The sequence below is a fragment of the Rutilus rutilus genome, assembly GCF_951802725.1.
Source record: "Rutilus rutilus genome assembly, chromosome: 19".
In the NCBI taxonomy this organism is placed as follows: domain Eukaryota; kingdom Metazoa; phylum Chordata; class Actinopteri; order Cypriniformes; family Leuciscidae; genus Rutilus; species Rutilus rutilus.
In genome coordinates, this window is record NC_140232.1 from 29,290,299 (window position 1) to 29,308,699 (window position 18,401).

At 35.9% G+C, this 18,401-nt stretch overlaps 1 protein-coding gene across 1 annotated transcript in view; it reads left to right on the top strand.

Annotated features, from left to right (window-relative positions):
- Positions 1-18,401, top strand: part of pip5k1bb (phosphatidylinositol-4-phosphate 5-kinase, type I, beta b) — a 41,428-nt gene that overhangs the window by 21,770 nt on the left and 1,257 nt on the right. The window contains exons 6-14 of the mRNA XM_084389533.1: positions 1,796-1,948; positions 3,112-3,408; positions 10,190-10,383; positions 11,114-11,197; positions 11,341-11,389; positions 11,499-11,583; positions 12,463-12,618; positions 13,739-13,874; positions 16,113-16,221. Of these exons, the coding sequence (XP_084245659.1) occupies positions 1,796-1,948; positions 3,112-3,408; positions 10,190-10,383; positions 11,114-11,197; positions 11,341-11,389; positions 11,499-11,583; positions 12,463-12,618; positions 13,739-13,874; positions 16,113-16,221 (1,263 nt within the window). The remainder of the gene's footprint in view (positions 1-1,795; positions 1,949-3,111; positions 3,409-10,189; positions 10,384-11,113; positions 11,198-11,340; positions 11,390-11,498; positions 11,584-12,462; positions 12,619-13,738; positions 13,875-16,112; positions 16,222-18,401) is intronic.

The window sequence follows — 18,401 nt, forward strand, 5'->3', positions numbered from 1 at the left end:
TCATGGGCTATGTCTGAAATAGCATATTAACATACTACTTTTACTGTTTCTGCAGTATGTAAGTACAGTATATACCAAGTTTAGTCATAGAACTCTTTCATGCCGCTGATTCTCTGTCTCGTCGCTGGTTGTTCAGCCAATCGATCGCTTCTTCCTATCTATGCTCACCTTTATTTTTTCCGATCCGACTAGATTGAGCTCAGTCTGCGCACTGTCACTATTTATTTAGTAGTAGGCAGTATACAGCACAGTGTATACTGTGTACTATATTAACAGTAATCTATTCCAAACATGCATTCAGAAAATCTGCATACTTGTGCATACATAATGCAAAAATGATATGTGTTGTTTTGTGTTATGCTATACTAAATATACCCATAGTCTTTATACACTAGCAGTGACCACAATATATTGTGTTTTCTAAGTCCTTTAGTACAAGGGTAAACTACAAAATGTAGATGGTTTGCACTATAACTGGGTATGTACAGCACTAGGTATAAGGAATGAGGAAAGAAAATGCAAGACTAAAATACAGTAGGAAATGGTTAGGCTAAAGATGAAAGAATGTGATTGAAGTTTACTCCTCTGAGTATGTTGTGTAAATTTTTGGGTAATTATGCAGATAGACCAGAGGAAGTGCAAGCTAATTAAGAAGCCACACACATGCGGGATGACACGCAGTCCAAATGCTAATGTCCATGTGTTTGGGCTGGAAGTACAACGTGACTGTTGACTTTCATTAGGCAGGCCTAGAATATGAGTGTCTGGCCTCAGTTCAACACTGTCCTCATGCTGCTGCTGCGTCCCGGCCTCCTCAGGGAACACCGCCAGAAAGGGCAGTAGAAATGTTTGCTTTAAGACCTCATAATGTTTGGGATTTTTATGCAACCCTAATTAAACCACAGGACTTCCTGGCAGTAATAATCTGGTCTTTCAGTGTGTAAGGCAAACTGTTTTTTGGACAGTAAAACACAGTATGGCAGGCAGTCAATTTGGTGATGTTTTATAATTCATGTTTTATGAGTACCTCGTTTCTTTTGAGTTTCTTTTGAGTATTGTTGCCAGTTTAGCACAAATATGAATTGGTTATTAGGTTTTTCATATATTTAAAAAACAGCTAAAAATAGATGCTCTTTCATAAAAGTCCTAGAGTACCTCATTATAAGCTGCACACACTGTAGTCTTGTACATTTCAGACACCTTCTGCTCTTGATGATTGTATAGCGCGCAACAAGACCGCCCACTTTTTCAGCGGCCTTAGTTTCCATTCATTTTTTTCATAGGGATTTTAAAAAAAAATCTTCAATAAGCAATGAACCCAATTACAATCCATTACAATGTGATTTAAAGCCAAAAAAGTTTAAAAACAGGCACTTGTGTACTTGAATTCTATTGATGAAATGATCTGCTCATCCCATGAAGCATTGCCATTGACAATTACATGAAATATCGATGGTACAATATATATCTATATATATATATATTATATATTTATTTAGTAATATATTATGTATATATATGCCTCTTTCAGACTATGTAAGGAATAAGTAAGTTTATCTGCTGCAAGAACAGCGCCTTTTGAAATAACTTTGAAATAACTGAAATCATTTGGCGAAGTGATGTGGAACTGTAATGCGGTCAAGACCTGCCTGGAACTACTTTAGCTTTGCGTTTTCCTGAAAATAATTGCACACCTTAGATTAGAATGTTCGTCAACCAATCAGATTCAAGCATTCAACCGCCCCCTGGTATAAATATTTATAATGGATTGTTTTTTTTTCTTGTAATCCTGCAGTATGCCATTTGTAAAGAGCCCCTGATTGAGTTGTCTAATCCGGGCGCCAGCGGCTCACTCTTCTACCTGACCAGCGATGATGAGTTCATCATCAAAACCGTCCAGCACAAGGAGGCCGAGTTCCTGCAAAAACTGCTTCCAGGATACTACATGGTAGGTCTCGGTAGAGTAAAGAGTCATTCATCTCTTTAGTAAAGAAACCTGAATAAAACGCTGTGATTCAGTAGTACAGACTGTTTTGTTCTCACTCATCTGTCTGTTTTAGAGAATTACTACTGATGTCTTTAAAAGACCATTTTTTATATATAATTATGTTTATTGAATTTTAATTATAACACAAATATTTATAAAAATAAAAAATAAAAAAACACTCAAAAAAAGGTACACACACAGCTCAAATTTGTATAAAAGACAGGAATACTTAATAATTCTGATACCGTAAAAAAAAATAAAAAATTACACAAGGACAAATATTATTCAAAGTCCTGAGTATTATATAATTACAATATTCCTAATATAATAGGATGAAGAGGAGGGTCCAAATAGTCCAGAATACAGGGTTCAGACCTTATACAACTGGCCTTGTTTTCTGATGTAATACATAAGTAAGACGCTCTAGTGGATTCAGCTCAGAAATAACCTTATGCCAACCTTTAAGTGCTTTGTGACTTTTGATTTCATGTTACCCTTTCTCATTTTCACCTTTCACTTTACCCTTTCACATTTGTGCAGAATTATTTAAAGCAGCCAATATAGGTTTACTTTTTGTGGCTGAAATAAGCCATAAATATTTCTAACCAGACACAGACGTGTATTTAACATCATTTTTTAAGATAATATTTCAAATAAATTTAAATATAAAAATAATAATAATAGAAAATCTTTTTTTTTGTTGTTGTTGTTGTTGTAGCAAACAGGCCATTGGGTCACCCAGTGCATTATATATTAGCTAGTTTTGATGTGAAACGCCACCTCAAAAATATTTATACACTCGTTTTGGTGGCTAAATACGAGTAATATGGACATTTAAGGTATCTTACTGTTATACATGACTATTCGTCTATTCTTCATGGTCATGGTATGTCCTCTGTGTCTCTTTTTCCAGCCTTTCTGGTTCAGTATTTTGTGTACACATTACACCAGAAAAGTTTGTTTACGTACATACTCAACACTTGTCTTGCTGTTATAGTTAAAAATGTAAAAAATAATAATAATTTGGTTTGTGATAGTGTCACAGAGCCCTAGAATTAGGATAGAAGAAAGTATTTAAACATTAAAAAATGACTAAAAATTAAAAAGCCGTTTCACTTTCTCAGAACCTCAACCAGAACCCAAGGACTCTCCTACCCAAATTCTACGGCCTGTACTGTGTTCAGTCTGGAGGAATCAACATTCGTCTCGTGGTTATGAACAACGTTCTGCCGCGGTCTTTAAAGATGCACTACAAATATGACCTGAAGGGCTCCACGTACAAGAGACGGGCTTCTCGAAAAGAGCGGGAAAAGGCCTGTCCCACATATAAGGACCTAGACTTTGTGGACATGCACGATGGCTTGTACTTTGACACAGAGACATATAACGCCCTGATGAAGACGCTACAGCGAGACTGCCGGGTGAGTACTATCCCATTTTGACATTTTTCTAATAAAATGTGAATTGTGTCTGCTTCTGGGTGGTTTTCAGGGAACTGCTGTGGTTGCTGACGTGATTGGAGTTTGCTAAGCGTGATGCCATTCGAATATAAAACAATTTGAAAGCTAAGCAACAATGGGGAATCATGAGATGGTAAAACAAATGTATTTTTCACATTTGAGTAGTACAGATTTTGTGATGGCCTACCTTGAATTAATCAAACCTGATAATCTGAGTGTCACTGCAGTGTGTTTTAAAGTTTGTTACAAATCATTACAGGGTACATGTGACAAATCATGCACTTAAGTGTATCATATGGCTTATGTTTCACTGTAATAAATTCACAAAAATAGAGGAGGGCCATCAAAATATCTTTATCTGACACTCTGTTTCAAATAAATGTTGTTCTTTTGAACATTCTGTTCATCAAAGTTTCTGGGAAAAATGTGTCACATTTTGAAGAAATGTTTCTTAAGAAGCAAATCAGCATATTAGAATGATTTCTGAAGGATCATGTGACACTGAAGACTGGAGTAATGATGCTGAACGTTCAGCTTTGCATCACAGGAATAAATTCAAAACAGTTATTTAAGTTAATTGTTACTCCAACCTTTTGAATAGTAATGTACATGGAGAGCTAATTGCTTGTGGTCTTACACTGTTGACAAGATCACAAAAACCCTCATTACACGAACACTCACGAGACAAAAACATGCATTAAAAACCTTAAAACACACACCAACACTTTATACTTCAATCACGAAGAGGGTAACAATCAGGTAACTAAGCTTTTTACATCTCAAGACAATATGTTTCTAAACGCAACAAGAAAATCAACAGCATCAATGTAAATAGATCTAGAGAAGTTCAAGTGATACAATTATATTAAGTATGCTTGCCCCAGTGCAGAATGGGACAGAACCACAAAACCACCAGCTATGCTTGTTGTTTCAACTTAAAATAAAAAAATAGTATAACATAATAGAAAGGCTGCATTAAAATGTTGTTTTTCTTGTCATATTTTGCAGTCACTCAGTTTTCTAAAAATGGCATTTAGATTTGCCAAGATTTTATATAAATCTGCACTTTCATTGTTTTCTTTTTTGGACTGCTGAGAGTCTTCTGCCCCTCTAATCAACTGTAAAGATGTTTAGTCTCATACTCGTGCACAAGCGCTCATGCAAGACGCCACAGTATCATGGGAAACAAGTTCATGATAGTCTTCAGCTCCACAGTAGCTTATTAACAGATTCAAAATGTGCTGAGTGGCAAACCTCTCCGTTCAGCTGGGTAACAAACCGCATAAATCCAGTCTGGCATTCCTTTCTATTTTAGAAGATTGGGCTGTTGACATGGTCTGGTAAATATTGTTGTTTTTCTGCACGATTTTTTTTTCCAATAAATGATTTGTTAAAAATTAGAGGGTATTTTCCCTCCTAGACATTTTCCATTACTGCTTAACTTACTTGTCCTAAATTGTTTGTTCTTACAGTATTTGACAACTATACTGTAGATAGATAAGCAACATTCTTTTGTTCCCCAAGGAAACCGCTGTCACAATGCTGGGACGTTGTGGGTTTTTGCAATGGTAATGCTATGTGTGGTTGTTAAGGTGTTTTTAGAGCATTGCTAGGTGGCCCACCTAAGGAAACTCTACTACTACTAAAATGAATGTAAAATAGCTGACTCAGATACACTACCTTTCAAAGTTTGGGGTCAGTAAGGATGATTTTTTATTTTTTTTTAAAGAAATTGATACGTTTATTCAGCAAAGATGAATTAGATCAAAAGTGAACGTAAAGAAAGTTCTTTTCAACTTTCAATTCATTAAAGAATTCTGAAAAAGAAAATGTATCAACGTTGTCCACAACAATATTAAGCAGCAACTGTTGTTGATTGATGACAATCATGATAATAAAAAAAAGTTTCCTGAGCGCCAAATCATCATATTAGAATGATTTCTGAAGGATCATGTGACACTGAAGACTGGAGTAATGATGCTGAAAATTCAGTTTTGCATCACAGGTATAAATTACATTTTAAAATCTATTAAAACAGAAAACAGTTATTTTAATTGGTAATACTTTTTCACAATATTGGAATTATTTTTTTTTTTTTTTTTACAAGTGTTTGAGTTCATACAAACATCATTGACTTCTGATTGGCAATTCTAAGCAATCAGTTTGGTAAAAATACTATACTAAAATTAGCTAGTTGTCAATTTACTTTTCTTTCTGTGGAAAACAAAATATATTTAGAAAAATGTCTCAGTGTTTTGTTAGGGATTGGAACCCCACTGACTTTAAATGCATGGACAAAATCGGTTGAAACATTCTTCATAATAACTCCTTTTGTGTTCCACTGAAGAAAGAAACTCATTGAGGTTTAGAACGATTTTTGGATGAACTATCCTTTAAAGTCTTCATTTGCTTCCATTAAAATAAGCTAATTTGTCATTTTTGTTTCCTCTTTGTGCACCTCAGTATCTTTCAAGGACAAATGCAAACTCTGACATGTTTTCTTTTACTTTTTAAGTTCCCCCAAAACCGAGTTGCAAGTAAACAGTCCGGTAACTAAATTACCCAAATGATTGTGGCATGATGTTGAAGTGTCCCAATGCTGCATTAGGTAACCATCTGTGGTCGCCTTGTGCTTCTCAAATTCTTCAGCAGACCTGGTGTCCGACCAAGCTAAGTTTCTTACTGTTCATTTGTTTACCAACAAACAAGCCTCACAACAGTGCCATGGCGATGGCATTCCAGACATGACCTGTTGTTGAAAAATCTCTGAGACAGAATGTTCCCTATATAACAGTTTTTGGCACATTAAGTATGTACTGACCGGCCGGCCCCAGTGAGCGCTGAGCTAAAAGGATCAGCCGTAATGCGAGTCACAAGAGGGCCGAGGGAAAAATGAGAACTCGAGTTTCACACAGTAATGACCATAGTTGGGGACGTCCGGCCCGCTGTAGCCCACCTGTGATCTAACTTCAGCCTTTGAGAAAAATGTAGCCTTTTATGAACTGATGTCATCCTTTTTACACTATACTATATAAGAAGAAATGGTCTTTATGCAAGGAAACACAAAGTGCAGTTCAAACACATTCCCATGAGTGCTGTAAGATTTTATTGTTAGCTTTTCCTTACGTCCTGTGCAGAAACTAAAATGAACAGTAAGCAGAAAGTTTCTCCTGAGTAAGCAACACACCCTGGGCCTCAACTGCAGAGCACAATAGAGCCAAATCTATAAGAATCAAGAACAAGCCTTTAAATGGTTTCTGCAACTCGTCATCGAACAGACAGCGCAGCCCTTGTGGGATTTCAATAGTAGCCTATAAAGAACTACACTGATATTTATGGCTTAAATACAGGGAGAGTAATCAACATGAAACAGAACAGGTACTAATTAACAACCAGGGAAACTAACATAACTGGGAATATGTTGTGTGTGTGTGTGTGTGTTACATATCCTTTGTGAAAAGTTTGGTTTATGAATGTTTAGTGGAAGATTTCTGTGCCTAATGCTTGAAAAATGTTCATTTAGATGAAACGGCTATTAAATACAGGCACTGCTAATGTAGCATCATTAAAAAAAGCGCCATTTAAAAAAAATCCTTCAACATTTAATTATATTGGTATTGCATGGGAAATTTTATAGACAAAGACTTTGACGAATTTGAAAATGGATAAGTTTATTCATACAATAAAATATAAACACATTTTTATTTTTCAAATGTCACGTTTCTTATGCTCAAACACTCATTATGTAAGTTCAAACTTAATGAGAAAAAAAGTCTTTTAGTTGGGTCACATGTGGTCACATACCTCATGTTTACATACAATATGAACACAAGTGACACATTTTTCGTTGAACTGATGTTAATGAATGACCAATGACTGTAAAGAGAATCTATACTCATTTAATCTGACTCGAACGATGGCAGCACACCAAGCAAAACAGGCGGTCTTGATAGTGGTATAACAGCACGTCATTGTGGACTGCCGGCCCGAAGTCTTTTTTTTTTGTAGAAAATACACTTTACATAAGTATCTCAAAACAGGAAGAGCTTTCACATAACACCAACCGTTCACATCTGTTCCCTTTTGTATTCGCGAATTGAACTGGTCATGTTTATTCTATATTTGTACTTTTTATATTTTGTTCAGGAGTCAGATCATGGAATCAAAAGAGCTTGATGGTCTATGAAAACGTACTGTTATTTTCAGAGCTTCCTCCCCAGTTCAAAAAGGCAAAAACTGTTCATTTTGAACTTCTGCAACCTTTTGACTTCAGACAAATGAATACATTTGAGTACGTGATCATTTACAGTTACACATCAACAACATGTATTCAGTTTTAAGCCTCATGAAAATGTGTTTTTGACTAAAAGTGGATCCTTAGGGAAAAATACTAATACGTATGAGAAAATTTCTCATTTATTTTCATATTCAATTAAAAATCTTTAAGGCCTGAAAAATGTTTAAGAAAGTAAGCTTCATCTTAAAGCAGTGATCTCAAACTCAATTCCTGGAGGGACACAGCTCTGCACAGTTTAGCTCCAACTCACACCTGCAAGGAAGTTTCTAGTAATCCTGAAGACCTTGATTAGCTGGATCAGGTGTGTTTGATTAGGGTTGGAGCAAAACTGCAGAGATGTGGCCCTCCAGGAATTGAGTTTGAGATCACTGTCTTAAAGAATGCCTTTCATTATGGAAATATGTAGTAAAACCAGTTTTAAAAATGAGACTGCCTTTTGCCACGCATGTTATTTGTGCTGCTCACGCTTACTTGGGATTTCTTAAAAAGGAGTATTTATTCAAACTCCTCCTCTGAGGAAATTGTTAAACTGTTACCCCACCCAAAAAATTATGTAAATTCCTTTCATTGCAAGGAAACCTTTGACCCAATGACTCCATGTGCCAAACAAGTGGTGCTACCTTCCGCTGCGGCCTTTTTTGGGTATTACTGTGACCTAGATGAGGGCCCATTTGTAGGCTTTTAGACGTTCTTGATGGGATGCAAAACAAGGATGTTGTGTGTCCCTATTCAAATAATCCATTTGAATATGGGGGATACGAGAGGAACGAGCGTGTCATGCAAAAGTGAAATCATGCTAACCATTTATTGGTTCACTGCTGCAGATTTTACCTGCTTGTTTGAGTTGGTTTCATTTAAAGCCAGAAGTAAACAACCTGATGTATTTAATATAGACATAGTATTATACACTAACAGCCTTAAGTGCACATGGGTCTCTGCCGTTTGTTTCCATTCATATAGGCTGAGATCTTTTGTTTGGCGGCCTATCGATGACTAATGCTGAAATTGTCAGTCTGTTTATAGTAGTTACAGTAGTATCTTACCACTGATAAACAAATCACTTTTCCTCTGACTAATTTCTGAAGATACTGTACAGACTTTCCCCAGAGTGTAATCTTAATGTTAGCTCATTCAGGGTTTTCATTTTGAAGGGACTCTCTGAGCTTTTGGACCATTTTTATTTTTCATTTAATTGCACTCTAATGCTTGCTATCAGATTTGATACATGACACCCTGGATTAAACCTACTAAATTAGATATCTGTGAAAACTGACAGGTGCCAGCACTTTTGCCTTATCATTGCTGTTTTTTCTGTTGTTACTAAAATCGTGTATTAGGATAATGTGCAATGCCGCAAAGTAGACGAGCTTAGAGCTGTGTTAGTGAGTATTCACATCATGGTTATTATAGTTAACAGAAAAAAAATATATTTACCCGCTTTGTGTCACGGGTGTGTGCAGGCAGAAGAAGGCAGAGCACTTCAATGCAAGAGTTTAATTCCAAAAAGGTATAAACAGGCAGAACACACACTCTACATACAACTAACAGCTGAACGGAGGAAACTAAATACACACACAGATGAACTGAAAACAGGTGATACAGATGAAGGTAATTAACAAGACACAGGTGATACAAATGAACTAATGAGGGTAACCAGGGAAACAGATGAGCTTTTAGCTTGATTTACCAAAATAAATTTCTAAATTCATTTCAATTTAATACTTGAAATAAATATAAACTTATAACTGAATATAAATATAACTGAAATAAAACATTTCAGTATATATATATTATTTATATTTATTATTTCAGCTAGTGGCCTAATAACTAAAACTTAAATAAAAAATTATAAAAACTATTTAAAAAAATAATAAAAATGACAAAAACACACAACAAAGTTACTAAAACTTTAACTAAATTAAAAATGTAAATAAAAAAATAAAACCGAATTCAAAATAATGATACAAACTATATTTGTATCTCAGTTACACAAAATTAACTCTGGTTCACACAATGAATGTTTTTGTGCTCACAAACAGCTAGACGGAGCGCAGTGGAATTGAACAGAATATAGAGGTCTTGATAAGTGCCATTTTTAACTTGACATGCCACCTCAAAAAGCTCATCGTACAAGACTTTGACAATGCAGGGCTGATTCTAGCAGCACTTGTTCTGCAAAAAGCCTGACATGCAACATCCAAACACATCTTTATTCTGTTTATTTGGTGTCCTGTAGCAACCCTACAACCCCCCCCAAACATTAACTTGGCAAACACAGATCTCACAAGACTTTTGCAGAATGAGGGTTACCATTTTGACAAAAGGAGAAACAGCACAGTGGCCAACAAGGCAAGGTACATTAACCAGGAGGATTTTAGCAATGGCGCTCGTCATATTGCGCGTGAGATTCACAGTGTGCTAAACGCTGTGTTGTATTTCCTGCAGGTGCTAGAGAGCTTTAAGATCATGGACTACAGTCTGCTGCTGGGGGTGCACGTTCTGGACCAGAGTCACAGAGAAGGAGACGTCAACAATGTGGACGGGAAGAGGATCGTGGGACAGAAAGTTCTTTACTCCACCGCCATGGAGTCCATTCAGGGAGACGGCAAGGCAGCTGAGGCTTTGACCACCGATGACACGTGAGTCCCTGACACACAGTGTTTAATATATTCAAAATGTATGTGTTGTCATGTGAATAGACAGATAATAATGCACATTGGTTGCAAATACTTTTTTTTTAGTTTTAGTAAAAATGTTTTGTGTGTAGCCAGTGAATGTCACAAAAGAACTGTCGTATTTCCCCCAAAATCAAAAGAAAATAATTAGAAATTAAATTTTGTTGAAGAAAATGTAATTATTCATCTATAATTATTCATTTTGATATATTGTAAAGTATTTATAATGAATTGTAAATTGACTATATAAAATAATTATTGTAAAAAAATTTAACGGCATTTAATTTATTATTTAATTTATTAATAGTTAAATAAAAAATGACCTTAAATTGAATTTACATTGTACTAAAATCATTTTAAGAGTAATGACAAGTACAAAAAAAAACATGTTATTAGTTAACACAAAATAAAATGTTGCATTAAGGCAATGAAGATAGAAATTGTCACAATGATAAAAAAAAAAAAAAAATCTTAGGTTAATGTTCTTTATGATTATTTTATTTATATTTTGGACGGAAATGGCTTGTCTTGATCTTGCAGTGTTTTTATGAGATTCCCCAGCCACTAATAAACATAATTTACATAACATTATAATATAATATAACTGTTAAATACAGTTATAAAATAAAATATTAGATTATATAATTTATATATAATATATTTTATATAATAACACAATGTTTTTTTTATACAGAATGGGAGGCATTCCTGCAAAAACACACAGGGATGAGAAACTACTTATTTTTCTAGGCATTATCGACATCTTGCAGTCTTACAGGTAAGTCTGGTGTCAGTTTACAACAAACCCAAAAGCCCATATGTCATGTCACACACCAGCTTACAGCATATTAGCTCACTGCAGCTTCTTTAATTGAACTCCCTTATCCCTGACGAGATCTCTCGCTCTCATTTCCCTCCAAGATTCATGAAGAAGCTGGAGCACTCCTGGAAGGCACTCGTCTATGATGGTGTAAGTCTATATGTCTCTCTGCTCTCTTCGTTTATGAATAGACTATTCATACCTCTCGGGGATTAAGGATGCTTCCTGGTTTGATTGTCATGTATTCTCTTTCTCCTAGGATACAGTGTCTGTGCACAGACCGGGTTTCTATGCAAACAGATTTCTCAAGTTCATGAGCACCAGAGTATTCAGAAAGATTCATCGTAAGTCAACAATACGAGCAAATATTACATGTTAAACATCATATTTTTTTCAAAATTCATATATTTTTAAGAAAGTTTGGTAACACTTTACAAAAAGGCCTCATTCGTTAACATTAGTTTGCATTGGTTAACATGAAGTAACTATGAGTGTTTATTTTTACAGCATTTGTTAACCTTTGTTAAATTTAGTTGAAAAAAATAATAATATTGCAAAAACAAAAATGCTGAAGAGATATTGTTCATTGTTTGTTCATGTTAACTACTGTAGTTAACTAATGGTAATAAATGAAACTTTATTGTAAAGTGTTACCAAAAATGTTATATATAGCATACCTAAAACTAAAATGTTCTCAAAAACAAATTTTAGGTCTGACTCTTGTAGATTTATATCAAACTAGAAGAAAATATGAGTGTTGTTTGCGTGTGAAAGTCGCTGTACAAGGATGCCACAGCTCAAAGAAGTGCATTGAAAAAGATGAGAATCGATCATTTTTAAAACTTCCTGCCAATGACAAAACTCAAGAACGGAAGCTGCACCAATACTCTTGCTCAACCTTTTCTTTTCATTAGTCAGAATATTTTGAAACATTACATCAATGCGCAGTGCAGTTACAACAGCAGAACTTCTCCTTCCTCTTTCTGAGATGTTCTTCGGCTACTGTAATTCACCCCCCTTAATATGGTTTTTATAACCAATATTAATATATCACAATGTAGATTTATATTTCCCCTTTCCAATAAAGTTAGACAGTGGGGCCGAGATTTCGTTTCACGGTCTAATTGTCGGCTGCCAGGTAACAGTTAGGGGAGAGTTATATCATCATATTTTCAGTTCATTTAGGACAGTGTCCATAATTAGTCTCTTTGTCACACATCCAGCAAATCGCTTCTCCCCGGGCAAGAGGGCGCGGAACTCCATATCAGCGCTGAAGTGTTCTTCTCAAGAGGTGCTGTCCCCACAGAAGGAGGAGAAGACCGAGGAAGGTGTGGACAGACTTGGAGGAGCTCGTAGTCTTGCCAGTCTGGATGGACAAGGTGGGCGGCACTGACTATATGAAAAAGGTTGGGTTAAGGGCTAAAGGGCTTTTCACACTTGAAATTATCATCCACTCTGGATTAACATAATCCTGGGTTATTATGTTTTATATTTCACACTTTTCATATTTTACACTGGATTAGCTGATTATTGTACATCTTTAAAACCTTGGTTAGCATTCTTATCGGGATTTTTATGAGGACAGAAACATCAGCCAGGGTTAAAAATGCCTTTACACCGGGGTTAAATGATACCCTGGGTTACATGCAGTGTAAAAAGCCCTTAATTTGCACACCATCCCAATACCAAACACAAATGGTGACATACTTGCAGACATCAGTTCTATTATTGTTCACAAATATAAACAGGAAGTGTCTGATTTTGGAAAAACCCTGAAAAACAAGCTGCCGTCCGAGACAGTCGTTTTTTTCCAGACAGCCATTTCTTCCTCATTCATTTGACATTTACTAGCTGAACACAAACCTTATTGCATTGACTTTTTGTGCTGATGTATGTCACTGGTTTAGAGCTGCTGCAGTGCTGGGTATGAATTATAATAAAAATGTAATACCTTGCCGTTCAAAAGTTTGGGGTCAGTACGTTTTTGTTCTTTTTTTTTATTCTGCAAGGATGCATTAAATAGATTAAAAGTGACAGTAAAGACATGTATAATGTTACAAAATATTTTTATTTCAAATAAATGCTGTTCTTTGAACTTTCTGTTCAGCAAAGAATCCTGAATTTATTTTAGCAGCACAACTGTTTTCAACATTGATAATAAGAAATGTTTCTTGAACAGCAAATCAGCATATTAAAATGATTTCTAATAGATCATGTGACACTAAAACTGAAGTAATGATGCGAAAATTCAGCTTTGCATCACAGGAATAAATTACATTTAAAAATATATTAAACTAAAAAGTTATTTTAAATTGTAATAATATTTCACACTGTTTTTGTTACATTTTAAAGCATTGGTAAGCATAAGAAACTTCTTTCAAAAACATTAACAAACCTTACCGACTCCAAACTTTTGCACAGCAATGTAGTAACTTTCATATACTGTACATTTATTCAGGAAATCACCTCATGTGATGTTTCTGTCGTCTCATACCACAGTGTTCTGGTCCTATAACCGTCCTGACCTGGTCCCTCAGACTCCTTACCCACATGAAGCCTCTTCCTTGAGAAACACCCTCTCCCCGCCCTCTATATTCGTCACAGATCGGTACCTGAAGGCCAGATCTAATGAAAGGTGACACCTTTCACACACATCTCACAAACCTTCAGACCCATAAACCTGACACACACCTGTTAGCTCCTCACATCTCCTTCTACTTCTGTTCCCTCCACAGAGATTCATAAAGGAATAGTTCACCTAAAATATATGTATTTGCTAACACATTTTCATGGAATACAACTAGAGACATTTTAGTCACTCTTTTTCATGCAGTTATACTAAATAGGCTTTCAGGCTTCAAAAAGGAGACAAATAAGCACTAAAAAAGTATCATAAAGGTAATCGTGTGACTTGGGCGTCATATGATTGTGAACTTTATGTGATAAACAGACCAGATTTAAGTGGTTATGCTTTCACCAGTAGTCTCTGAACCGCAGTGAGAACCAGACAAATTAAATTCATCATCTAATCATTCAGAGTGGTTTTGTGAATTGAATCAGTTGATTCATTGACAAGATCCGACTCAAAAGAATGATTCCTACTCAAATACAACTTTGCTACTTCTCTCATGAACACACTATTCAGTGTGAAAGCTGGTTTAAGGTAATTTAAAAAAGGTAATCGCGAGTTTTTAGAGTTAGAATTGAGTTAGAGTTAGAATTTTAAAGTTAGAGTTGTGAGTTAGAAAGTCAGAATTGTGAGGGCAAAGGTCAGAATTGTGAGATATTAACTCGCAATGGACTCTTTTCACATTTCTGGGGTTTAGAGGAAGCGGAAGTCGTCATAGTTTGGTAAACTTCTATAGCGGTGAAAGGGAGACGACAGCAAATACCATTTTTATATTTCCATTTTGAACCAATAGCAAAAGAAAAAATCTGTGATAGAGTTTCAATGACTTTTCAAAAGAGGGAAAAAATATAGAGAGATTGATACGTTGGTCAGAAGAGAGAAAGATGTCAAATTTGCTGTCACTCACTCTAGGTGTGAGTAATACATTTACTGACCAGGTAATATAGCATGATATATAGCGTTATAAATGTGTAATAGATATTTACAAAATTAAAATATGAAAAACTAGAGGTTTTGGCAACACATCATCACAGTCTATGAATAGGGGCCATTTCTAGAAAACAAAAATCAGTAGATGAGATATGAGATGTGAGATATGAACCCATTTATTTTGTGGCAGAAACAATGTCTGTAACAATCTTCCGTAAATGAGCTTGATATTATGATTTTTTGTCATTTAGCTTATTTCAAGTTGTATATAGACTACTTTTATGGTGCTTTTGAGTCCTTTTTGAAGCTTCAAAACCTTATTATTGTTGTAATTGCATGGAAAAGAGCAACAGATACTTCAAAATCACTTTCAAGAAGAAAGTGATATAGGTTAGGAATGAGTAAATGATGACAAAAGTTACATTTTTGTGTGAACTATCCCTTTAACTAAGTCTCTCTGAATATAGTCAAACAATGCCACAATGTAACACTTCAGGATGGATTACTTTGATCCCGCTACAGCTGGCGTGAGCGACTGACCAGGTGTTGTCATGCTACACTTGTTCTTCTGCTCAATTCTTTGTGTTTGGTTTTCACTGATCTCCTCACCTTTGACACACACCTGTTTTAAGTGGAATTCCTGTGAAAAGGCCTCATAAATATTTCACCTGCTTGCTAAGGACGAATATAATAGAGGTATTGTTTTATGACACAGAATACCACAGAAGGGGGCATTCGGTGCTTGAACAATGATTACTGAGTTAGAAGAGCTTTGTCAGATGTTATCTTGTTGACTTCATCAATATAACAGATTAATTAGCGGTCCTTGCATGCTGAATAAAAGTATTCGATTCTTTCCCAAAAAGTCTTACTGACCTTAGACTTGGAAAACGCTTGATGAAGTCCAGGGTGAGTCTGTGTTAATGAACACCCTGAAATGTGCAGAGTGCTTTACGTTCACGAGGTGAACGAGGGTCTGGTTGCCATGGCATCAATTACTCAAGAGATTATTGCAGGCAACAAAAACATAAGCACATTCCTAAGTGGCTGTAGATGGCCAGCGCTCATATAAAATGTGTCATGGTAATGATGAGAAATATTACTGCTGAAATGCTTTCTATTTTCATCTCCCTGTCTCTGCCTTAACACACGGCCACACACATTCCCTCAGATCAGCGCAGATCAGAGTTTTGGCATTTATGAGACCACCGGCTTTGCTCAATATTCATCTGTCATGTTTTAAGGACTCTTAATTTGTCCTTGAGCTTCTTCGTACTGTTCTTCTGATTCATTGCTGCTGTTGTTTCCTTTCAGATGTGCCTGCTCGACTTTTACATTGGAGGACAGCGCCATCTGTCTGACGTCTGAGCAAAGCACTATGGACATAGATAGAGATGACGACTCAGTGCTGGATGTCTACTTTGTGAGTTTCTGCATTACAGTTCGTTGATTGGTAATCAGGGTCATATTGAAAATAAAGTTGCAAAGAACTAGTGTAAGTACGTTCAGAAGGTTGTACTGTCATATGTTATTTGCAAAGACATATTTTCAGAGTTTTATCAACATAATTATCAATACTCAGTAGAATCCACTGTACTTTTATCCCTCGCAGCCTTGTTTTCACTCACGCCAAATAAAATATGGCGTCAATCTGTATAAGTTCCCTTAGATCTGCAATGATATTTTCAAAAATTATATTAAAATATCTATTATTCCATAATAATACTGTATAAATATTAGTGTAAATGGTTGATTCTGATTTGTAATACTGAACCACTAACCTTTTCCTTACTTTATATAGCAACTTTATAAAAAAGAATTGTATAAATTAAATATTTTATTTATAAATATCAGATTCAATTCTGAAAGTTATTATAAGGTAAGGGATACTGTTAGTCAGTCAATATTATAAATTGTAATAACAAATTTAAACAAATAATAACTTTATAATATCAATGATAACTTTTAGAACTTAATCTGATAGGCCTATTTAACTAAACTAAATGTTTTAAATTATTATAATATTGTAATAAAAAAAAATATATATATATCAGAGCATGTGAGCGGAGTGGAGCGGGAGCGAGCGGGGAGCGCGAGCGGGCGGATCTTGGACAGAGCGCAGAGCGGCAATTTCAAAAGGACGGAGCGTCGCATTTCCCGCTCCAATTTCGCTCCGCTCCGCTCACACCACGAGTCTGAAGCATGCTCAGTCAAGCCTGACCCTGAATCCATTTGTCTTGCACAGTCATCAACAGTAGACTATTTTCAGGCAAAACTCGGCTCAATAATGGAGTTCAAAAAGTAAAATGAGAATTCATACAGGTGTAGCCTATCAATATAAGTCGCTCCGGAGTAGCCTATAAGGCGCATCAGTCAAAAAATGCGCCATGAAGAAGAAAAAACATAGGCCTAGCCTCGCACTGGACTATAAGTCACATTTATTTAGAAATTTATACAAAAAAAAAAAAAAAAAAATGTTATGGACGGGACAGTTCTCCGTTACGGACGTGAGCGCTCTGAAGGCGGCACTAAGACTGCTTTAAAACTTTCACTCAGACCTCAAACAGAAAGCACAAAGCCTGTCTTTAAAATTAATTTCGTTTTGTATTAATTGTATCTTAATTTTAATCAAGGTTTCATCAACCATTGTCTGGATTTAATATTATTAAATATTAGAAATATATTAGAAAATAGATAACCACGATACGAAGGCGCCGGCGTGAACCTGGAGTTTGTCTCATGAATGAACCGAAACTCAGCGTATAGCCAACTTGCCTCACACACCTGAGACATAGGCTATATATAAAGCTTGAAATGTCTACTTTTAAACAGAACAATTCAAAACGAAAGAAAACAGACTGCTCTCCCGTATGAAATGTGCATTTCTCTCAGGCGCGTTCACTACTGCGAAGATCACGAGTCAGCATCTTTCCAGCCGACAGACATAAAAAAAATTAAAATGTCTTCTGCTATATTTTACATATTCATAATCATTTTGCCGGTTCGTTGTGACAGCTTTTAGGTGCCCTTACATGTTACGTGAACGCATCAGCACTGAAAACATAGAGATTTTTTTTCTTTTGGGGGCATTTTGTTTGTTTTCAGACTTTCTCATTTGCCTGCGCGATGTTAGAGGACGCTGTTAATAAAATTGCGAGTAGGCCTACACATTGGATTCACGTTTATTATTATAGGATATTTAAAAAAATACCCCAGTTTTTATGCCAGTCGTATCATTTTAATCATTTTTGTTGTATTTATCCGCCACACACCTTGAAGGCCGGTCCGTGTCTGATATTGTCTGATTTTAAACCGGTCCGTGGCGCAAAAAAGGTTGGGGACCGCTACAAGTAATATAGCCTACATGTAGATTTTTTTTCCTTTTTTGGAGCGAGCGGGGGGTGATTTGAGTGGAGCGCGAAGCAAACTGGGTTGAGCGCTGAGCGAAAATGAGCGGAGCGGCCTGATGTAGCTTTGAGCGGGGGAGCGGAGGGGTGAACAGTTCAGTGAGCGATGAGCGGAGATTCTCACCGCTCCACTCCGCTCACATGCTCTGATATATATATATAAACTTTTATCATGTTGTTGATCATCTTTCCAGTA